The sequence below is a fragment of the Athene noctua genome, chromosome 19 (assembly GCF_965140245.1).
Source record: "Athene noctua chromosome 19, bAthNoc1.hap1.1, whole genome shotgun sequence".
Classification (NCBI taxonomy): Eukaryota; Metazoa; Chordata; class Aves; order Strigiformes; family Strigidae; genus Athene; species Athene noctua.
The window spans coordinates 2214713-2239273 of NC_134055.1; the positions used below are offsets into that span (position 1 = coordinate 2214713).

The 24561-nt window shown below is 44.3% G+C and overlaps 1 protein-coding gene across 1 annotated transcript in view; it reads right to left on the reverse strand.

The window, feature by feature from the left end:
• AATF (apoptosis antagonizing transcription factor) overlaps window positions 1–24561 on the reverse strand; it is a 54494-nt gene that overhangs the window by 15095 nt on the left and 14838 nt on the right. The window contains exons 5-11 of the mRNA XM_074922705.1: window positions 18538–18652; window positions 18004–18208; window positions 17081–17245; window positions 16231–16314; window positions 5368–5435; window positions 3299–3379; window positions 20–91 (exon numbers count right to left, since the gene is read on the reverse strand). Of these exons, the coding sequence (XP_074778806.1) occupies window positions 20–91; window positions 3299–3379; window positions 5368–5435; window positions 16231–16314; window positions 17081–17245; window positions 18004–18208; window positions 18538–18652 (790 nt within the window). The remainder of the gene's footprint in view (window positions 1–19; window positions 92–3298; window positions 3380–5367; window positions 5436–16230; window positions 16315–17080; window positions 17246–18003; window positions 18209–18537; window positions 18653–24561) is intronic.

A 24561-nucleotide genomic window follows, 5' to 3' on the forward strand; every position in this document is an offset into this window, starting at 1 on the left:
TAATTAATCTATTACTCACCTGGCATCATCATTCATTGTACAGTGGTCAATAGGTGCCATGAAGCTCACCAGCTTGCTATGGACATGATACCTGAATAGTGCAGGAAATAAGCAGGCAGCACATTAGTAACTATTAATGAAAAGGAAACGTTGCTGCTTGAATAGACACATACCAGCCCCAGAAATGCAAAGCACTGGCTTTCCTGGTGGCTGATACCTAATGAGTCACCAGTTATAGCTGGCAATTCCCCCTCCCCTCCCTCCTCCTCCTTTCTTAGAACATGTACACAAGAATAATCAGATGATACAATGAACTGAATAACAAGCAAATCCTGTTCTATCACAGCTAGAGAGGACATACAGCATCCATTAATTGTGTGCCAGTACCTAATCAGACTTCCAGACAGACAACCCTGCAAAGTCAGACAGAAAAGCAAGAACTCATTTTCAGCCTTCCGTTCAGCTGGCATCTTAATCACCTTCTGGAATTTGTGCCCAAAGAGGCCACTGCAGGCAGCAGAAGCATCAGAGCATCAGACCTCAAGCATCCATCTGCTATCACTTTTTCCTTGCTCTGTGGTATCTCGGGCCCTAAAGGATATCAAAATCCCACTCTGCTAGCCATACCCGTAGTTGGAAAGTCTTACTCTGAATAACTTACAGATGGAGCATGTAAGAACAAGCAAAGGAGGAGACAGGGAAAGGACCCATGCAAAGAAGAGATGGGGCACATCGAAGGTGATACAGTGCTGCATCTGTCTCAGCTTCCGATCCACCAGAATATTTCTGCAAGCTGTCCTGCACCTCCAGGTATGGGATGCCCTTCCCACTTTCCACGCTGCGGTAGGAATTTGCAGTAGATTTCATAACTTACAGTCAAGAACCTGACATCAAATTTCACAGAGTACAGAAAAACTCTGACTGAAAAAGTGGCTTTAAACCCTGGTGTCTAAGGGCAGGGGATTCCAAACCAATGGCTTTTGGTGTACACTACCATGCTGCCTACCCAAGTCTGAAATGTTTTATCCAAGCTGCTGCTATTTTTAGAGCTTGACAAATAGCAGGCAAAAGGATTCACAAGCATTTGCCCAGAATCACCTTTCCACTCTGTCACCTCTGCACTCCCTTTTGTTTGCTTATGCAGGAACATTCCCTCGAGGGGATTTTTAGCTCACAAGTCTATTTCAGAATGGCTCTTCAGGCACAGCACATGCTCACCCTTACACAAGGGCTTCTCTGCACAATCGGGTCTTTGTCACTCGGAATGGAAGCAGCGGCCCTGGTCTAACGCTGACAGATGTAGCCATGCAGGGCTAGTACTGCAACAAACAACAGGTCAACAGGCTGGACTATGGAATAGTTCACTTATGAGACAACTGATGGATTCGTACAGATCAAAGCTTCTACAGGGACAGCCCTGTGCAGTGCAAGGGGATTTAGCAATTCTGACAAATTCTCTGACACAAGTTGTTTGTCCAGAACTAATCACTGTCACGTTTTTTAAATCAGGACTTTAAAAAAATCTCAGTCTAGCAGAATACTTCGTTTCCTTCACAGAAAGGCATTCCATGCAGCACAGGACATGAAAAACACATCACTCCTCAGTGTCTACCTGAAGAAAAGGAATGTCCTAGCAAGGGGTAGCAGAGTTCTAGGCACCAGGTTTCTTAAGCTCGACTGTGGAGTTTTAGGATGAGCTCGCTCCCCCTCTTAGTGCCCCAACATCCCTGTCAATGAAGGGGACACACCAAGCGTAAGATCAGCTGCTTTTGAAAGCACTTGAGGATCCTCAGACCCTACAATAAACAAGCAATTTCATGCAAACATGCTCTAACACTGAAGGTTTGCTAAAGGATGGCTAAAAAGGAAGAATTATGGAGACAGATGAAACTCAGTACGTGATACTTTGCTTTCCGGGATCTCAAAACAAATCTAAGCACCGCTGCCCCAGTTTTAGAGAAGGAAAAGAAAGAACAGAGGATAAGTAATCTGCTTGGGGTGACACTGAGTGAAAGAACCAACTATTTAAAAACACCCATTTAGGCTCTATTGGACTGTTCTGAAAAGATGCTGGAGCTTAACTGCATGTTAATCCTAAACACAGACAATGACACTTTTCTCCTTTATTGATATTTTCCCTGCAGGGTCAGTACAACTTTTATTTAAAGAAGAAAAAAAGAGGCACCTAAGATCTAAGAGGCAATTGACTTGGCGAGATAGCTGATCTCTCAGGAATGCTGAAGCGCACAGATTGCACACAATGAGAGACTTCCCCATTATTCCTGGAGGTTTACGAGTCTGACTCAGTTGTGTGATGTTGTCAGTAGTTTTGACTGAATCATGAATATATCCAATTATGTGTGATGCTGACAGAAAAGAATATTGATAGTCAATAATTATAGGCTTTTCAGGCCAACAAAGTAGCTCTTCCCTCTTTTAATAAATTATCTTATGACATCTATCTTAAAAATTGCTATGCCAGGCCTGACCCAGACTGACTCCACTGACTTTCTATCAGATGCCATCTAAACTCACGATTTATAGTTTACTCACAAAAGGATGGTTAATGTTGCGGATTTTTCAGGAAGCAGTGCAGCTTTTCAGCATGCCTCCCTGCCACAAACACCTCCTCCACTACAAATCATCCAGTCATGCTAAACTCACGGAGACTAATATATCTGCTCTGCAAAGGGGAAAAAAAACCCCTACGCTCTCCAGACTGCTTCCCTTTCCACCCTACCACGTGGAATATTCTTCCACGGGAAACACAACAATCATCCTAAATTAGTGATCCAGGAGTCGGGATGTGAAATGTTTTGAAGCTAAAGAAAGCTGCGATGGGACTTAGAAAAATAGAGAGAGATTAGACACCAAATTCCAACCGGCAGTCAGAGGGAAACAGACATCTGCCTCACTGAGACACTTCTGCACATCTTCCCCTCGAGCTGCTATCCACGTTTTAGTCAGCTAAATATATACTGCACAACAGGTGTTTACTGGCTTTCACTGGGAATTACAGCCCCAAATCACTTAGGGACATCTGAACACCTCACTCCAGCATTTTCTGAGACCAGTGAACACTCTTGCCAAGTCTGATCTGGGCAGTGCTCACAGGCTGCACCCCACCAAGCCCTTATTGTAGGCTCAGAGAGCATCAAGATTCCCCACTGGGTGTCCCAGAGCAAGACATCTTGCCCTAACAGGCATGAATAAGCCTACCAATGCACCCCAGAGCCAACCCCACGCAGTCAAGACTTTATTTGGCAAAACAAATCAGCTTGCAGAAGCTGTCACCCACCGGATTCTCCTTCCTTTACTGGCTTTTCTGTCCACTTTCTTCTTTATTTTGCTTCGTAACTTCTGGATGGCCAGCCATTGCCTGAGGAATGGAAAACAACAGGTACACAACTTTGGGAGCCACTAGAAAAATGAGCATTAGATACACTGGGGTCTGAGGCCCTTCCCAGTCCTTCCACCTGTTGCATTTACGCAGGTGAGGGAGATCAGAACCTCAGGAAAACAAGTACGAAACCTCCAGTGCCCGTGGTACTGCCTCACCCCAGAGAGGGCATTAAACAGTAAGCAGTTCCCTGACTCCAGTCACAGTGGGACACGCAGACCTGCTGACCCCGATGAGACAGTCACTGTTCAGTGAGAACATTCTACCTGCAGGAAACCCATGGAGGCCACAGGCCTGGCTCCATTTTTCATTCTTTCTTGATTACTGTGTATTTTTAAGAATCTGCAGAATTAAAATCTTTACAGAATATAAATGCTAAAACCTGAACAAAAAAGTCTTTACAGATACGGCTTTTTTCAGCCTTGATTACTAGAATGACTTCTGTTTTGCATATAGAAAGCCCAGAACAGAACAGATGGTCTGCCACATCCTAAACTGGTTCTTTAAGTGAGACAGGTTATGCTAACTTCATGAACAGAATTACCATGATGCAGTAGGTGCCTTGAATTCATTTCCTCCCTCAGTTTTGCAAAGTACATTGAAAATTATAAGCAAGTATTTCTCCCCACCATCTCCGACTTAAACCCGGCAAATCTAGCAAGAAGTCCTATATAACGCTCCAACTGTTAACTACAAAAAACTACAAAAGAAAGAAAAGCAATAAACACTTTCAGAAAGCGCTGTCTGATCCCATCTGTATTTAGAAGGGAGAGCTCAACTCCTCAAACAGAACTTCATCAAGTTAAAGAAGTTTTCTGCTGGGAAAACTTCTACTAGTTATAAATATTTTTTTACAAAAACGAGCGTCATCTTACCTGATTTATACAATGAAAATTTGACATCAGGGAAAAAAATCTAGCAAAATCCAATTACTGCAATCTTAATATAATCTTAATTACTGTAATCTATTTTATTGTAAAGTCAGATAAATGTACAATGTAATCACCACTTAAATGTAATTTTGTCTATATCATGTTAAATTATAGTGAATAGCTTTCCATAATATTCCAGATACACACAAAATAAATTTGACACTTTGCACTAAAATTTTGGTAATATTTTACATGGATAGAAGTTATTTCACCATCACAAAATTTCCTAACACGTTTTCTCCCCCTCCCCATACACGTACCCCATTTTTTCAGTGGAGAGCCCAACTCCAGCATTTTCAGCCTTCCTCTGCTTTTACACTTTTCTAAATTATAGCCCATAGCCACTTAAATGTACACTGTTCATTAAGTGGTATTTGGAAGATTCTTTATTTTCTAACTATAGAAATAAACAGAGAAATAAGAGCTTCCCTGCATGGAATTATATTTTACTTCTACATGCAGGAAACGTTCCCTGATACTAATTGTATAGTATCTTTTCTTACAGCAGGGAGAGAGCATACACAGGAATTGCTTTAACAATCTCACAACAGGTTTGCTCTAAAACAATGACAAATCAGAGCTCATAATGAGAAAAGGCCGAATTTCAGCAGTGGGCAGTCACTTTGTCTAGTTCCCCCTCGCTAGGTCATTCAAGTCACCCCTCTGTGGATTCCCCCTGTGCTGCCTGAACCACCGAGAGACAGAAATATCCCAAGTCTGGAACAAGCCTTTTAAACCTGGGAAGTATCTTCAGGGCATCGCAGACAAACCAGGGCACAGCTCAACGGCTGGCAAACTCAGTCAGGCAGTGTGATCCATAACTAAGGAATATGTTACCAAAAATGACTTTCTTGACTAATGTCATACTGTTTTAATAACTTGGTATGCAATTTCTTACACCCAAATGCTTTCTCTGGAGTCATTCAAAATTTTTCCCTCTACAATAAGCTGGACTGGAAGCCCACAGGTAGTTTTGCACTTCTGGACTGGGATGCAGTGCTGGGGTGAAGCTAGCACCGATAGCTTCCGACTTACCTGCCCATTGCCACCTGGTCGTTGGGGTCCAATGAAGTGGTTTTACGTTCTATAAATTCTCGAAGGAGCTACAAGAAAGACAACAACAATCCCTTTTACAAACACAGTAAAGACATGTTCATGCAAACAGACTCACAGGTTTCTCAGGAGACAAGAAATTAGCTAAAGTTCCCAAGGCAACCTGCATGCCTCATTTCTTGAAGCTCCTTAGAAAACCCCAAGCCAAGCACCAAGGCTTTAACATTTCCTCTGCATAAAAGGGTTTTCCAAAGGAAAAAACTGATGGATATGCTAATAGTTTCAAGTAACTGTAGATCATCCCCCTCTTCCAAAAAGGTCCCTGTAGAATATGTGATGAGCGTAACACTGAAGGCCACCAAAAAGAGTTTCTACATATACTTTCATCTGGATTTAGTAGTATAGTCTTCCCTTCAACAGACCATGGTTTATTTAGGTAACATGTAGCATCATGTCATTCATCTGAAGAGAATCTAAAAGGTTATGCAGAGCCAGAGGGGCCCAGTTTAGCAGCACCTTGGTCCAAGCACAAGAAGCCTCGCATGGGCAAAGCAAACTAATGATCCTAAGTCTAAGCAACAGCAAAGGATTGGAATCCCTGGGGGCTCTGCAAAGCCTCCTCTGGGATTGTCAGATGGGCCAACCATCCAGAAACTGCAGGTCCCAGGAGCCCAGAGCAGTGTACAATCCCAGAGAGGGTCAATAGGTGACAAGCCTGGGGGGATGTGAGCAGCTGAGCCTGACATGAGATGGTCATTTCTCAGCCAGAGGGGCAGAATGAAGAACTCAGCTTGTATTTCAGAGACTGGTACTGTTCCTCGGAGTTTTGGAAGGATAAAAAAAAGGCCTGAACGCTCACAGGCTGTTGTGTACACAACTCCCATGGGCAAGAGATGCAACGCGGATAGATCTGAAGACCTCTGCCCCACAGGTCTCGCCCCACACTTTGAGTGGGGAGGGCAGGGGGGAACTGAAACACTTCACCAAACAGAAGTCAAGCACTGCTGGGCAGTAATGCTCGCTCTGAGGAACAGCACAGCAAAATAATGTTTATAGCAAGAGCAGGAATGCTCAAGCAGGCTTTTCTATTTCTTTTCATGTCCTGAGGGTTGGGTTTTGTCCTTTTTGCTTCCTGCAGCCAAAGAATATTGTGAACGGCCTTTTTGGATACTTGACCAATGTTATATGTTTATCACCACTCACTGTAAATTGTATGTGCTGTGCCTTGGGTATTAGCCAACATATTAACACAAAGAACAGAAATAAACCCTCCAAAACTGAGGGGAACAGACTGCTTTCTAGGTGCCAACATTTCCCTGACTAATCAAGTTACTGCCTCAGCTCAGAAAGCACCCAAAAGAGACCCACCTGGAAACCAGAGAGTCCAGGTAATTCCACAGAGATGCCAGAGAGGGAAGGATGAAAGATGCTTTTCCTCCACCCTGTAGTTTCGTAGGAGAGCTGGACTGCAGTGGTCAATCGAGGTACAGTAACAGCCACAGAGAGCAGGGCCAGGAGAGCAGCCATGGTCCTGCCTATCGTCCTCCCCTGGCCCGAGCCAGCATGCCCAGACAAGGCAAGAGGACAAGAAAGAAGCTCCACATCCCCGCGCAGCCAGGTGAAACGGCGGCACCTCTGAGCTCAGCTCAGGTCCTGACTCCCCCTGTGCCCGGAGCAGCGTGCCCTCGGACGCTGCCCCACCGAGCACAGCCCACACCGAAAGCTGTCCCGGGCACGGGGCCACCCGAGAACTCACTGACCCCCACGGTTCCTGACTGCTTAAGCACACTTCTGGAGTGAGGGAGGAGAAAAGGTGTGCACCCCACAAAAGAAAAATGCCATAAAGGTAGATGGGTGTTATTTTATGACCCTTTTTTATTTTCAAATAAAGAGACACTCAAGCAACAGAGATAATGTTTATACCTGTCCACATCTCTCCTCTCCTTTAAGGCATACATCATATTACAATAAAAAGAGCAATTCAAACTTAATTAAAAACCTGCCATGACTTTTTTTTTTTTTCTATTTTCTTATTTTTGGAGATTATTACTGCAGCAATTACATTTAAAAATTCAAGGAGGAGAGGCCACTGGTTTATTATCACTAGAAAACAGCAAGCTACTTCTCTGCCCTGTTTATCTGATTGATTCCCAACATCTTTCTGGCACACAATCTATCAGTTTATCTCTCCCACTTCATCACAGTCACTTCTGGCAGCTAAATACAAGATCCAAATCCAGTGTTACACAGACATACGACACAGTAAACCTATGTAACACCGCCACTCTGTAAACAGCTGCCCTTAAGGCTAAGCAGAAATGGGATCTTGGTTTCTAGTCAATATTCTGTCAAAAGCAAGGTGGGAGGGAGGGTTTTAACAGCAGCGAGAAATGGTGCAGCAAGGTTTTAGTGGTTTCTTCCTATACCAGCAATAAGGTGTGTTTACTGTCTCCTCTCATCTTGCTTCCTTGGCACGATGCACAGAAAAAACTGCTGAGTAGTAATGGCAGAGGCTAAGGCACGAGAAGGCCGTAATGCACAGACATCCTACGCTCTCAGCAAACTAAGCTGCAAGACATTTTCAGCAGGACTTGCTCTTCCTGGTGGCCCACCAAATCCCCAGACTGGCAGACTAAAGAGTGCCGCCGAGGTCTCACAAGCGGGTCCACGCGGCTAGAACGGGATTTTTGGGGCAGGTGGCTAACGCTGTACCTGGGAAGCGGGCAGGATGTTGTTGGTCAGGATCACCCTCTCCTGGCAAGGCAGCGCTTCCCCTGACGGCTGTGAAGGGCAAGGAGTTGAACTGTGTGCATTTAGCAGGGCAACAGCAGGGATCCCATTATTTGCTGGGGGCATATCCTCTCCTCTGTGTAGGGAATTAGCAGGGAAAAGCCTTGAGCAGCAGTAGGAGACTAAACCCTGCACACAGTCATCTCTTCGGCACTAACTAGGCCACCAGCCGATCAGCCATTAGTTGAGGCAGAGGCGGTTTTGCTGACCTTGGGGCTGACAGCGAAATGTTCTTTCAATGCAGCGTCAACTGCAGGACTGGGGACACTCCCGGGGAGAAAAGAGGGGGACAAAGACAAGGGGGAAGTAAAAAAAGAGCAGGGACGAGAGGGAAATTAGGAAATAGAAATAAAAGCTGCGAAGCATCTTATTACATCTAAATAGTGTACGTCTTAAAGCTAAAGTTATAAATCATGCTAACAATGGTTACTAAAATGAAAGTGGATGTAGCCAGAGGCTACCACTGAAAAAGTCAGTCTAGACCTGCCTCGCTGCCTTTGGTCTTTAAGGATTTGATTAGTTTTTCCGCTTTCTAGTTCAGAGTCTTGCATTCAGCCCATGCTCCAGAGCCAGCTAGGACTCAGGATACAGAATGAATGATAAATTCATTTTACTGAGTAAAGCAACACTGTTTTCACAGCACAAGACTTAAAACACTTCCGAAGCTGTAATATTTCATTAAGCTTGGCGATTCTGGTTAAAATTTATTAGTCAAAACAGAAAACTCTCATCAGACCCCATATATTCCATTAGGAGTGATATATGGTGTCTCCCAATGTCTAATTATTAACTAGGAAGTGTAAGTAAATCACTATCAGCATTAAGCCCTGATGTGTGAAGACAGAGTTTGAGTTAGGCAAGTCCAGCATCAAAAGGCTTTGATTTGAAACATATCCTTTTTTGCTTTCCCTCCTTCACCTCTTCACATCTTCCCTGAACTTCAAACACCTAAGCTCAGGCTCCCACGTAAACAAACACAACTGCCTACCCACAGCAACGGGCAAGCTCATCCAAGCACCCTGCGGCTCAACTACTGACTCCGGGCTGCTCCTGCCAGGAGCTGGAACCAGGAGGACAAACTACGTGCAAAGTAGACAATGGGCAACAGTAAGCAGAAGAAAGGTGCTAACGTCAGGTTTATCTGCCTTTAGAACGAAGCAGCAATGCTTGCCACGAGCGCTCCTGTGCAGGTGTTACTGAACAAAGCTTTGCTATTAAACCAACGCGATCAGACTCTAGTCAAAACCCACCACACCAGCAAAGCACCCGGGGTCGTTGGCTTTGCCAAGGCGCACAAGCGTGTTCGTGGAGGGCCAGGAGCAGGTGGGAACTGACTCTGCCTCCTGCACCCTCAGCAGCCGAGAGCTTCACATCTGCAGCCGCCAGCAAAGAGCATGGCAGCGTGGCCGCAGAACGCGTCCGAAGGCAAGAGCTTCCGAAGCGGTTAGGAGTCACCTACCCTTGCTGACACCAAAGCCATTGTTAAAATTTACACTGGAGTCAGTGATGTGTGCTTTCTAAAGAATTCACCTTAAAAGGACTCCCTCTCTACACTAGTTAGAGACACACACACAAAGTACACTGTACAAAATTAGAGGGATTTAGAAATGCCATCAGGGTGTTATTCGGGGGTAATAGGGATTCATTCCTCATGCTAGAGGTCAGTTTTCATTTTAGAGGTTAGGTCTCATTTTCATGCACTATCTATCAGTGTTTCTAATACTACAGTTGCTGACCTTTCTGATTTGCAGACCCCCAAGAATTTCCAGTTCAGACAAAGAGCTAAGCATTGCTGAAACAAGCCTTGTGACAAAAGGCTCCCTACTCTTAGACCTCACAGATCAGTTCAAATTAATACCTTGCAAAAGATGGATCTACAGTAAAAGGAAACAGTTGAGTTTACAAAGCTTAGAAATATCAGCACAAAAGGCACACTTTTTCTCTGATGTTATTAACATCTTCAGACACGCCAGCAAAGGCACGGGTCATTTCTGTTCCAGTGCATCAAAGCCATCTACGCTGTCTTGCAAGTGGCACCACTGCCTCTGAATTCAGGCGTCAGGTACGTGAAGAGGCGAGATGCAGTCTCAGCCCAGCCACTGTGCTGGCTGCTGTACAGGGAAGGCACAGCAGCCCTAGCCAGCTCCCCACGCCTCAAACAAGGGGCCAACGATGTTCATTTTACAACTGTGCACAACAACGGAAAAGCAGAACCTCGCACTGCTGCTGCCATCTTGGCCATTTGCTGAAAGCAACAGAAAGATTCGACTATCCGTGGATTCTGAAACAATGTGAAAAAAAAGTGAGAAACCCAGACTTCAGGCGTGACCTTTCCTAGAACACTCCATCACTCCTTGGCTAAAAAAATACTCAGTTTACTAGCGAGGAACTCTGAAATAATTGCAAATTGGGTATGTGGACTTTTCTAGCTACATGTGCAATTCTTACTGGAGAGAGTAAACAAACAATTACCACGGTGTGAAGGTCTACTAATGGCACTCTGCTACCTTTTAACACAGAATCCTTTCAAAAGCTCAGCAAACTACCTTCATCCTGCCTCAGAGCTGCAACACGACACATCATATTGAAAAAACGATATCTTTTAACAGTTTAAAAAGCAGTTATTTTTTAACAAAATCACTGTAGGAAACAAAAAGAAAGAAGCTAAGTACAACTTGTTGAGTCCAAGTAAAGAAGTAAGACTATAAACACCAAACGCTTTTCCTCTTTCCTGGTGAAAAGACAAAGTCACTCTGGAACAGAAAGTTGACAAAGCTGCACTTTATCAATGTAATTTCAATACTTTCTAATTTAATGTTTTTCTCTTTGAGTCTTTAGAGAGACGTGGTAAATCACATGAATTTTTCCTTCTTTTTCCTATTTATACACCATACAATTATTTAAAACAGCATAAATTATGAAAAAGTTGCTTCTAGTCCAGGACTCAGCATACATTTTACCCTGCATTCGGCCCAGATGTAGAAACAAGCTGTTTCTTGTCCTCTTTCAAGCTCCCACACAGTAGTAGCGTAACATCATTTGGATTTCTAGGAACACCAGAGAAAATGTAGACTGCAGCTCAGGTATTTTTAAATGCTCCTGAAACACTCTTTTTAAAATTTAATTTTCTGCAATCTGTTTATAATGTAAAAACCTAAACTGCAAGATGAAATCGCTGGACAGTCTCTTTTTAAAAAAAGATTTTATTAAAATTCAGTTTTGTATAAAATAGGCATTGACTTGCATATTTTCTAATAACCCATTAAGAGAAGTTTCAAATCAAGCTTTAAAACGTGTTATTAACCATCTACCCAGCCATTTGAAAGATACATGCCTGTGATAAGAGTATTGTATTGCCATTAACCTGTGGGATGGTTCGAGACATCTCTTATTCACACAAAACTCTAAATGCATCTAATTAAAGCCATAAGATCAGCTGTCCATATTAATCACTCACCGGTTTAATTAAGGTAAACCAGCTTGTCAGAAAGCCAGTCTTCTCTCTATTCGTCACCATTATCGACTTTTAATAGTTCACTGGATTAGTAATTACTTGTTTATGGCATTATCAAATACCTGGGAGAAGAACCACTGTATGTGCCCAGGAAACTACTTTAGGCTGACTCTTGTTTGGGACATGAGGAGAAATTTACCCCATCAGGTAAAGTTTTCTAAAAAGCCATACAGTGTGATTCAGACACAGGAACAACTCGGAAGAGAAACAAATTGATCTAGAAGTGTCGTAACGAGGGATTCAGACTTGCAAGTTTATTTTGGGGTTACTCAGATTAAAGCAGGCATTCTGAACTCTAAACTAGGGAAAAGAAAGCTCGTGCGATTTCTTGCTCCCTTGTAAAAAGCACATCTGTCACACCGGGTGTGCAAGAGTGGGCAGTGCCACTCCACGAGGGACAGCAAGTCACATGCCCTACAATTAAACATCTTCTACAGGATCAACTCCTTTCCTAAGTAATAAGGGTGTAGATAAGGAAGGGAGCAAGCCTCTTCCTCGCTACTCAAGAGCGCTCACCTTGGGAGTAAATCCCACAGCACCAGTTCAACTCAAGGCAGCGCAGTAGCCGAGGGGTGACAGCCCTCTCCAACCCACCAGCAGTCCTGCCTGCCAAGCTGCTGCTGTCTCTCTCTGAAGACGTCAGTGTCTGGTTAAACGTTCCCCATCCGCTTCGGCTCTGCTCAGCTTCTGAAGCTGTGGTGATCACGGATAAGACTGATGACTGGGGGTTGTTATCAAAAGTGATGGTATACAACATAACCAAAATTAGGGGGAGGAGGGAGCAGGAGAGCAGAGAAAAAAAGGGATTATGTATATTCCTAATTCTCTTTAGGCATACCTGCTGCCATCAATGATGAACATTTGTTCTGGGAAGAGCTGCTACCAGTGGAACGCTTAGCATATGAACACTAACCTAATTCCTGTCGGAAATAAACCAATTTCCACTTTCTTCTTTACTAGAGGAGTATTTCAACCTAATAATAAAATCTCCACTGTAGCATGTCAGACCAGCAGCTCTCTGGTAGCAGGGTGGAATTTTAAGTCTTAATGCTGCAGTATTAGCTGTAATGAATTCTACGTAAATATGACTTCTAAAAATACAAAAGCCTTTTTCTTCCCTTAAAACCATGTATGAAGGAGAGCTTAAAAGAAAAGGAAATGGGGTCTAGACTCTCACTGCTGTCAGTAATGAGGATCCTTCCGAAACAGCTTAACTATTCCCACCCAGTGCAGCCCAAATAAAAATATTTCACTCGCATTACTCAGCTCAGCTTTACATTACCATTCAACATGGGCCACCACGATAAAAATTATAACTGCTTATAAAACAAGTGAAGAATATGAGGAAAGGCAAAGGGGGATGAACAGACACAACAGAGTTAAATCCTGAGTTGTTGTAAAATTCCACCAGCTCCACATGGTGAATTCCCCTGAATACCAAGACCTGGATGAGAAAATTGTTTTTCCACAGGAAAAACAGATTCATGACAGAGTTTTGTATTATAATCTGTAATGAAACAGTATAGCTACTTATTCAGTTATTAACTTGTGCGCATTCATCAGATCTCGTTCATTTTTACTTGCTTAATTTTACACTGAAACATCCAGGAAGTTGGTTTCCAATGTCCTTCTTTATCCGGATGCTTACTTTTAATAAAGCATAAGCAGTAATCAAAATAAACGAATCGTTAGAAAATTTTATTTAGAAAAATGAAAGTGATACTAAAGAAAGTCTGGATCTAAATTTAAATACGAAGAAAAAAGCACCCGTTGAAATGTACACTTACGCTTTGCAGTAAGTATTATGCACAGAGGTCAGAGTTTCTGAGCAACCTCAGCTCCAACCACTAGAGACGTTGCTGCCGATTACTCCTGAAGAGCCAGTTCCCTTCCTACATTTTATTTATATATGTACATCCACACACGCAATCACACACGCACACAAAAGCGCTGCATAGTTATGACCCATCTGAAAGAAAACACATTCACCGTATTGTCAGCGCCCTATTGTAATGCACTCTACCCTTTCTGAATGCAATGTTCAGCTTCAGCTTACCACCCTGACAAATAAAGGAAAGCACTTTATGAAACCAATTTAATTGGGAGGTGACAGAAAACATACAGCCATTTTCTTCAGCCTTATCAGTGAATTGGCTTCCGCTCCAATCTCTGCCAAATCCCACTCAAGAGCAGACATTAACCAGGTCAGCGGAACAGGTGCTGCGCGGGGTCTAGCAAGGGGCTGGCATCCTCACAATTACTTGCACACAAAGAAGCAATAATCTTTACAGATCATCTCGCCCAAGAAGCACACTGGGGACGGGAGGAGAGGAGAAGGGTGGAAGGGAGGGAGGGAGGGAGAGAGAGAAGGAGGGAGGAAGGGATATAAAAAAAAAAACCAAGCCAGAAAGGAAAATGAATGTGTAGCTGCCTCGCGGCTCAGCAGATGTCTGTGCGTGATGTACGAGGCTGGGATAAGCTGTCGTAGCCCGCTGCCAAAGAGTGGTAAGTGATTAAAGCCTCCACCAGGCTAAGCACCATATTTAGAGTCTATGGGGTTTCGAAAGTTGCACCCATTCCTCGCTGTGCTGCCAGATGTTGTTGGCTGGTCCTGCTCCTATTCACTGCGCGTGGGAGGCAGCAGTTGGTACAGCCAGGAATGCAATCTGGAACGTTTCCGGAGGTGCCGTACATTAAACTGGTGTCACCCATCCTTCACCTCTACCGAATGCTGAAACAACTCCAATTTGCTGCCACGTCCCTCTTGGGAAATGGCCAAGATACAGTTGTGCCTGGCAGACCCATTTGTTTTACTCAGGTGATTCTCTTCCCTCAATGACCTCTATTAGTTTAAGTTTTAATTTAGATTAACCCCAGCACCCCAATTAACCAGTGAGGGGAAAAGCTAAGCTGTGACTAGTCATATTTCTGAAATCACGATTTATCGAAGTTAAAGTTATTGGAAGGAAAGATGGGCCATTCAGCTACTGCTATTTTTCTTTTTAAAATTTTACATTTCACGGCCAATAAGCACCTTCTCTGCACAGGTCCACTAACTGTCAACCACAGCTATTTCTCCTTGACCACTTCACAATTTTGTTAGACTAACTTAATTTGCTCTGTCTTCTCAGGGTCCACCTGGCCTCCAAAGCTGGGCTTCTGGTCCACTTGGACCCCAAATCTCAACTCAGTATTATCTTACTGCCTTACAGACTTGGCCTCTTCAACCACAACCAGACGGGCACTCTCTGATCACCATTTTAGAGCCCACCCGGATGAACCTGGATCTCCACTTGCCCAAGAGACGCTGCTCAAGCCACAGCAATACTAGCAGAGATGCTCTTAAAAACAGACACAGCCTGGAGAGAAGCTAGCTTGGAATACAATCCTGGCTCTGAGGCAGGCTGCCTTGAGTAGATCTCTTGCAAACATTAAATATTCAAATTGTCCTAATTCTGCACTAGGTGAGGTCTACTGCAAAAACTTTCTTGGACATCTACAGCAGTAGGGTTGGAAGGGTGTTGAAAATCTTCGAAGGAAAAAAAAAAAACAGTCAGCATTAAAGTTCTCTGTACTTCCTATCCATAAAACACATAAGAATTACCTATTTAATACACCTTTTGATTCATCTTTAATCCTCACTTTGTACAAGAAACCCTAAACCTTCAAAGTATTCAAATGCTTCTGGTTAAATCAGTTATCAGAGCACAGTCACACAGCAACAGCTCTCTTCCACTGCCCTAACACTTTACTAGCCACTCTAAGAACTATTCGGATCAGAAATTTACGCCTTTCTAATGATATAATGATACTTGTTTACTCCTGAAATTAAAGCTCGCTGTGGATCATCAGAGAAAAACTAGTTTTTCGTGCATTGAGGAAGGACTTACAGTGAATCATACTCCCCAATAATTGGCAATTTCGGTATTTCATCAAGCTGGCACTGTCATTTATTAAATAAATTACAAACACAAGGTTTCCCTAAGCTGCAGCCTCCATGCACTGGGTGCAGATTCCTTGCTTCTAAGAATTTTGCAAACAAAAAGAATAACTGGCCTAAATCCAAGCTGGCCCAACTCCAAGAAAAGTGCTAGAGAAGCCCTGTAGCTTTTTCATTCAGTAGGTAGATGAGATGATTTAGGTTGAGATGAGAGTAACTTAGGTGCTTTTGAGTATCTGCTAGAATCGTTTTTCATAATGGGACTCTACCCACAGAGAACAGTCACCTTTAGAGAATTCAGCAATTTTTCTCTTGTGTAGCAACGATCACCAGCGAGAACAACATCCTGCAGCCCCGACTCACTCGAGCGCAGCAGCGCCAGCAATGGCAGTAAGGTGACATCCACAATGCAAATTTAAGCTCACATGGCCCTACATCGAAAGTTGAGAGCAAAGTCCTCTGAGGTATCTACGGAGATGTTGGATGTTAAACAGGTAGATGAGTTTCACTGGTAAGAGAAATTTAGAGCACAGAACCACATGAGCTCTGTATTAAAAACGAACTGGAGCCATAATTCCAACACAGAGTTACCATCACCTACCTGGTGATAAAAGTCATCATCATCAAATATCTCCTCATCTATGTCCTTCAGGTGCCTGTTGGAATCGGACTGAGGGAGGACTTCCTAGAAGCACAAAGAAATAGTGAAAGCTCGTATATGCGTATTTCTCTCCCTAACTCTGACGACATCACGTGCAGCAGCTTGTAAACACACTTGCAGATATGAAGGAATGGAGAAAAGCTCCCAACATAACAAGCTTTTAAGGACTAGGAATACATTTAAAGGCAAGGCAGAAACGCTGCTAATGCCAAAATAGATTTATGATACCTTTACTGGGAAATAAATAGGACTGTGCAAAGTCTTTCTGGCAAAATACTACAGATATTTTTAATGTAATGGCAAAAATATATCTTGCAAGTGCAGTAATTCTACATGATCTCTCTGAATTGAATATTTATTCATTCTTAAATACTAAATTAATAACAGACTTACTACTAACATATTCTGTAGGTTGTATGCAGTGTGATTTTAGAAGTGACTTTCTGGGTTAAAGATTCTAAACGCCAGAGTAGAACCAAAGTTTCATAGCCAGGACCTCAAAAAGCAGATATAGCAAGCATCACTTCCTACATCACAGGAAGGGCAGAATCACAGCCCAAACCTTGTTTTCCCCCGTCAGGAACTGGCACAGGAGATAATGCAAACACCATAAAACTGGAATTGAAACGTCTACATCTTTTTCTTTGTCATTACATTAAGGAATCAACACGCAGGTATCTCCTTCATAAATCTCTCGCAAGACTATTACCTGTTAAAGGATCAAATTAATTGTTTTGCGAAGAGTTGCACTGCTACTACAGGGTGAGTTAAATAAAGAAAATACCCTTACCGAATTTTCGGGCAAAGATTCAGGGACCGGATTAGATTCCTGTTCCTGCTTTCCCAGCACTGTATACACTGATCGCTTGGTCTGCGTTCGCCGTAGTAATCTCTCTTTGTCCATCATAATATGATCAATCTGAGTCAAGATTGAACGCTCAAAGGCACCGAAACCCTGCAACAACATTAACTAGTGTCAGATAATGCAGAAAGCTTTTCCTCAAGGCAGCAATGTTCCTCTATCTTTCCATGTCAGTGGATAAGCAGACAGCATTCCAAGAGGAGGGGGTTTGGGTTTCATTGCAGGGATTTCTGCTAGGATTTTTTATTTGTTTCTCTCTCCCTTCCCAACCTGAGGCAACCTGATGGCTGGCTTAATAAAATGCCTTTGCTGTTCTGGTTCAGATGAACTTCTCAATGATTAATACTAACTCACAGATGTTAGGAGACCCTGGATCTTTGGGCAAAATGATTACCCGTTGTATTAAAGCATACACTTCATGGAGGAGGAGAGCCACAGAAGCGCCTAGTTCTGCTGTAAACACAAACAGCTTGTTGATCAGCAATAGTGGCATTTCAGCATAGAGCTGACTTGTTGCTGGAGACCGGCTATGATGAGATGTCTGGTTGGGAGCACACCAATACTATCCAAGAGTTTTTCCCAAAACTTGCGAAACCATTTGCCCCTGAAAAATTTTTTTCCTGCCCATTTGCTCAAAACAAAAGAGAGCAACCTATGCCTTTGAAATTTGAGGGCTCAGCTTCTTTCCAAACTCTTTTAAGTTTGGGAGAGTGTGTGCACCTGTGTTAATTCTTACTGCCGTAACTCTCAGCTTAACTTGGAACTTCCATGAGATGAAACTTTCAAATCCACTTGTTCCACAAATCTCTGCTAAACAATGAGCACGTCAGCACACAGACACAAAGACTTGCCTTTCCCATTTTGCCAGATGCCAGCTTTGTCTTGTCATGCCACTTCTGCAAGATGTTGTTCCGACAGGTCCTGAAGTCAGCATACCGCTTGGCTATGAACTCTGGGTAGTCATCCATCTTTAGCTTTCGTTTGGGGAGGCTCCTCCTCTTCTCCTGAGCCTTATCCACTTGCTCTTCATCACTACTGCTAGGGATTTCATCATCACTAGAACAAAAACACACAGACTAAACACCCTACACCTCTCTAAGGCAATGTGTGTGAATTTTTAATGGCTCCTCCACTGCCACCCATGCTCTTTCCACTCCATGGGGATATTTATGGCAAAAATCCCACAGTTTAGCCCCTCTTCCATTACCAGAAAAATTACAAAACAGACTTCCCACACTGGCAGGGGAATTCAAATGGTCACTTGTCCAATGTCTTCACACAGATACAGCAGCAACTGAGAGAACAGCAGAGTGAATATGGTCAGGAAGGCTGTGCACTGTCCTGTTTGAATCAAAGGATTCAGAAAGGTCTTATTTTGTATTTACCTCTCGGTTTTTGACTGCTTTCCATCTACCAGATGCCTCGTGCCTGGGTATTGATAAAGCAGCTCATCCTGAAGGTCCACTAACACTTTCAGCAATGTCTCCAGGGCTTTACAACCTGCAGAATGAGAGACACAAGCGACAATTTGCCACTGATCCTTGTTTCTGGTGAAGACTTAGCTTTGCAGCGCTTAGTTTCTCATCTTGAATCTGAATTTCTGCCACAGCTACTGCGTGTTCCATAAACTGGTTTTTTTTGTAATCAGTTAGAAATGTGGTTTTATTTTCAAACTGATTTATAGCTGTTAATGTCAAATACCACCATGCTGGGAAAGAACACTTCTTTCCTAAAAAGGAGGAAAGAAGGCGGGACTGCCTTCTAAACATCTGCCTGGCCGCACATCAGGAGTACACTGATCTAATGTTTTATTGACAAACACGCAGACTGCAGAGCCTAAAGGATTAACACATTGAAGACACAAGTACTGTGTGCAGAAGTGTCTCATGACACTCACATACGACAACAACCTTTTTGCTGACTCACTCATTTCTCTCCTGTGTTAAGTTCTGCGGTAGAGGCCAGCTTCAGTTGAATAATATGAAGTAATACGAAGTAACACAAGGGAAAATGTGTATATGTACATCCCGCCTAAACTTGACCTCTGACTTTTCTTGCACATAATGCACATGCTACAGGGAGCAGAAAGAAGGCAGGCAAGAAGAGAAACCAAACTCCCGCAGGGCTGTGACTACCGCTGTGCTCACCACACAGGAGGTACAAGAAATTAGATGGTAAGTAAAAGAAAATGTAGCAAGATCTGATCTATGGGGGAAACTTAAACAATGACCTGGCAAGTTTAATGAGAAAATTCTGATCAGAAAAGCAGAACTGCAGGCCTAGAGATCCTTAGAAAGAGAGAAAGTGAAGAAAAGATTGGGGTGGAGAGGTGTATAAAATGATCAATACATGGTGTGAAGGTTTAGTTTTACAGGGATGAGTAGCTGCCTTCCAGAGTATTTGCAGACACAAATCCTGAATGTAGATGTGATGCTGTGTATCCACAGGCTTTCATAGCTGACAATTTTCCTCTATCTATGCAGATGCAGAGAAAACAATCTTTGTTCCAATGTTTTCCAAGGATACACAGTTGCAGCTGACTGTGGGAAGAGTTAACTACACACTGTTGCAGCATCTGTGCTTTAAAAATAGTTCTTTTGTGTCAACCAACAAGCCTCCCTGCAGACCACTCTGATATAAAACAAGTGTTTGTCTAGGCCTACACAAACTCTCCCTTTGTACCTTGCTACACATCAATCACTGGGTCAGCTCTTACAGGTAACACACTTAGCACGCTTCTATCCAAAAACCTAAACTGAACTTTACACAGATTAATTTCTATTTACCCAACACTGGTGTACTGCCTTTTACAAAAAGGCACCACAGAAAGGGGAAAAAATGCACCGCTCGGAGGAACGTCGCACACTGCCCCAGGATAAGTTTTCTTGCAGGATCCGGTCACACAGGCTTGGCTTCTCCCCCCACGCACCCGGGACACGCATCCCCTCACGGGGCGGCTGTAACCCCGGCGGCTGCAGCACCTGATTTGTCCCAAGGGCAGGAGGAGCACTGTGGTGGTGGGACCACCCCGGAGCTTGGTACCTCCTCTGCCGGCTCCTGCGCTGACGAGGAGTCAGTGGAGCTGCTCTGCTTAACTCCCAAACCTGTTTCTTTCTTTGTAGTCAGCATAGCGGAATGGAAAGAACTTTTCACCACTCGATTTTTTTTTTTTTTTTTAAACAGAGGACACAGAGATCGTGGATAGAGAGAACAGCAAATCTTCATCAGCCAGACAGAGACAGTGCAAGCAGAAATCAGCCCAGACGTTCAGAGGTCTCAATCTCCCGCATGTTACCACTGTGATACTGCTCAGTTGTCACCATCTTCAGATAAATTACGGCCTGACCTCAGTAACAGGAATGTCAAGGAGAAGATGCTTTAAGATTTTTGTTGCAGATCAGCTGTTGGACTCATCCTCCCCCAGCCTGCAGTTCATTATAGATACGTTCTGACAACTCTCCTATATAAACCTATTAACGGATTAGGTTTGCTGTACTTGTAAAACAGTCATGTGTTACCATCAAAACAATTCCAAGAGACAAATAGACAAAAGCCCTTAAAAATGCAATTGTTGTATGTGTCTGCAGCTCAAGCATTGCTTGCAAAAGCAAAGATCCCCCACCCTAGCCTGAGTGCACAGCTTACAGCAGCAAAATCTTTCCCGCTGCCTGCAACACAGCTAAATGTCCCCAGAGCTTCCGAAACTGTTTATTTTCTACCCGCTGCCTATCCTCCAGCAGCAGGGCTAATGCACCCCAGGCGGCTTTGATCCTGTCAATTACAACTGGAGTAGCACTCCAGCTCTTCTGGGGTATAGCAGGGCCACGGCAAAAAGGCGAGGAATAAAGACAGGCTCAAGCTCCCCCTGGCTATGAGATACGGACCCCAACAGAAGTGGGGATGGGGAGCAATTTTATTTGGAGTGAAGGGGATGGAGAGGGCAGAGAAGACAATGACCATGCATCTAACCAGGTGGGAGGGCTAATTATTCCAGACAGTGGCTTCATCATGAGCCTCTCACAGCTGGGTAATTTCCATGTTTTCAGTTCTTCTGTATTTAATAGCATTATCGGATGGCATTCTCATTGTTACTGTTGGGCGCTTAAGTGTGCTGTAAACTCAACTTCAGCAGCCAAGTGTCACCCTCCCCTGCCCTCTTCCCATCCAGCCCTGCCCTATCTATTTCACATTTAATTCCAGAAGGGACTGCTTTCTTCCCAGTCTCCTCTCGTTCTTCATCTCCTCTTCCCTCTAATGCCCTCATCTGCCTTTACACCGGCTGCTTTGGGGAGAAGACTGAATCCATTTGTGAATGTAGGCAGCATAGACCAAAACTGTTTCATAGATGCGAACCGTGTCGTTTTGAAAGAAAGCCGGACGCTAGCCCTCCTGCTCTCCTACCTCCACCCAGCACATTTTTTTTTAATGCTGCTCCTTGTCTGAAACAGACGATTAAACAGAAGAGAGTCACAAACATGGAGCTTTCAAGCAGGCCAGTGCATTAAGGCAACCAACTCGCAGCTTTCAGATGCGATACCCACCAGGTCTGCACCTCCTGCTCCCTTCCCAGAACAAAGGCAGCAACACCTCTAAGAGCAGAGGCAATGCCAGCCCTGCTATGTAGCAGGGGCCTCCCCCTACCACGAGCTCTGTTAGGTCCTGGGCAGTCTCTGATGATTTTCAGTTTCTAAAGCTTTTGGGACCAAGAAAGTATCAAATCGACACTATGGTTTTCACAAGCGCCACAAACCAGCCAAGGCTGAAACAATGCAAAGACTCATTCACCAACGGGGACGATCCTGATGGCAACAGCTTACTGCCGGAGCTACTACACTAACTCTGCCATCAGCATCACTTCTGGGTATTGCTCTATTGTGTTCAGCCAGCTACAGATGCTGAAAGGTCCCCCAGCTGCCCCTTCCCAGTCCAGTGCACCGGGCAGTGGTCAGCAACTGCAAAAACTCTCCCAACCTGCAGGCACAGCCTATCACCCCGGTTAACCCCAGTCTGTGCCCCTCCCACTCTACACTGGCAGCTTTGCTGCCTCTGTCTTATAATCTACACTACAATGTGCTGGGGTAAATATTCTGTTATATCGACATCAGTGTCACAACTAACACCGGGCTGTAAATCAGTAGTGAGAAAAATCTCAAAACTATCTCCTTTTCCAAGAGTTACTTCTTCATGTCCAACCGGTGTTTTTGAGGACAGGTGGCTCAGTACTGCCTTAAAAACAAAAGAAGCTGGATCCCTTTACGGCATTTCAGTATGAGCGACTGAAATCCCCAAAACAACTCATACTCTGTGTGTAGGAGAGGCCAACTAACCCCAGGACAACACGCAACCCCTTCTTCCATCAAACCTTTTCAAAGCCGCCCTTTGGGAAAAAAAAAAACCATGCTGAGTGGGATCCATCTGCAGCTGCTCCAAGAACACAGCAAACGTGGTTTGAATATAACTTCCAGCTTAAGTGGGACTCAGAGTGTCTGTGGTGAGATGCTAACTTCTTGTAAGAGTCACTTTTAAGAGTCCATGGGAGCCCCTTCATTTTGTATACAGGAGTGAAAAAGTTGTTCCAGATCCAGCAGACAGCATATCAATCCAACAAGAAAGCTGGGAGCCAGTATCAGTAAATCAAAGTGTGCCTTTCTGTTAATACTCCCTCATACGTTCTCATTTTATACATCCCTTCACCCAGTCAGAAAGTAGCCCTGGAGTATTTAGCTCCATTCAGGGAGAGCACTGCCATGTATCAAAAGTGTCAGGAGACCCACCAGAGATGAAATCTGTCCTACTGCTCTCAAACCACAAAAAATCAATTCTGTCAATGCCAGTGGTTATGGACAAACTGGCTGTGCTGCTGGCAGCCCCCTCTGTGTGGGGTGGCTCCTGGCTGCAGGGCACCGACCCCCCCGGGGGGCTCCCCCCACCAGCCCCCTCGGCACGCAGAGGACAGCCGTGCCTCCACCACCGCTCCAACCCAAGCACCGCCGTGCTGGGGACGTGCCGCCACGACGGCTCCTGTGCTCGCCCATCGCTGTAAGTTCAGCCTGTCTACAGCAAGGCAGCATCCCGCGCAGAAAAATAGCTGCGCTCTTTTTCGTGACCTCTAAAAATGGGGTCTCATTTCATCTTCCCAAGCAGCTGCGGAGAGCAGCAGCTGGTGCGGAGCAGCAGGGAGCGGCCTCACGCAGAGACGCTTTAAGTCGATGGAAAAAAGCCGGTGCCTCAAGGCCAGGCTTTCAAAGGTACGCACAGAGAGCCAACCAGTGGGATTCCCAAAACTGCTCCACCAGGCAAGCTCCTCCCCGCCTGACCCTGGCGCATCCGCCCAGCAGGGATGGAATCCTAAAAATTGGGGCAAAAACTTCCAGGATTTTCACTCCGTTGTGATACGCTCGTGGCACCTTACAGGGTGCGAAGAGGCACTGCTGCGGCAGCGCTCCCCTACAGAAGAGTGCCCGCCTGCTCCGGGGTACAGACCACACACAGACACAACCAGGAGCATCGTCCAGCACGAAATACCGCACGCACGGGACACGGCTAAAATTCAGAGCCCACACCAAAGCTGGAAATTAACTGCTTTGTCCCCTCAATTAAAGCGGAGGATCTGGCATCTCAGGAATATCATCGGTGCGCAAGCTTTTGATTTCCGTGTACCTCCACAGGCTGAATCAAATGCTCACACAGAAAAGCTGGAACAAGGCTGGTGCTTGAACCAGGGTACGCAGAGCGAAAGCTGAGCTGCCAAATACTGGGAGAGTTCCCCCTGCCACCGCGGGGAGTTACCGTGTCACCGCTGCCGGGAACAGACGCGGTGCCCAGAGCACTGGTCACATTATGCAAATAAAAAGAGGGAGAGGAATCAAACCTCTTTAATTTTAATAGCTGTACATAATGAAAAGTATCTTTATCAGGTACACGCATTTATCCTAACATTCAGATGAAGAGGGGAAATTTTCACTCCTTTCAAACGACTGTGGGACAGGAGTTAAACTACAGGTCAAAATGGCACTCAATACGCTGGCCTGAGAACAATACTTCTCATTCAAATCCACAAGCCAGCCACTTGCACTAGTCATCCCCAGCAATTAATCCCCCAAGAAACACGTTTGATTAAATCTTTTCAAGCAAATCCTTTGCTTTGCTTTTGTTAGTTCACTTCTTGTCAACATCTATTAAAATATGCCTTTAATTCTCCCACAATCTTAAAAAACACCGATTCCACTGTCTTCAACTTTAATCAACTGTATGGCCGGCATTTTTCATTTCATAATAATGTGCTGTTTGGAATTCAAGAGGCAGGCTCAACATCAATCATTCAGCAAGAATTTTTCCACTGCAATAAATATGCAAATGAGGAAAGCCAGTCAGTCGTATTTCAGGCCCGACTTGCTAGTGTTTTAAAA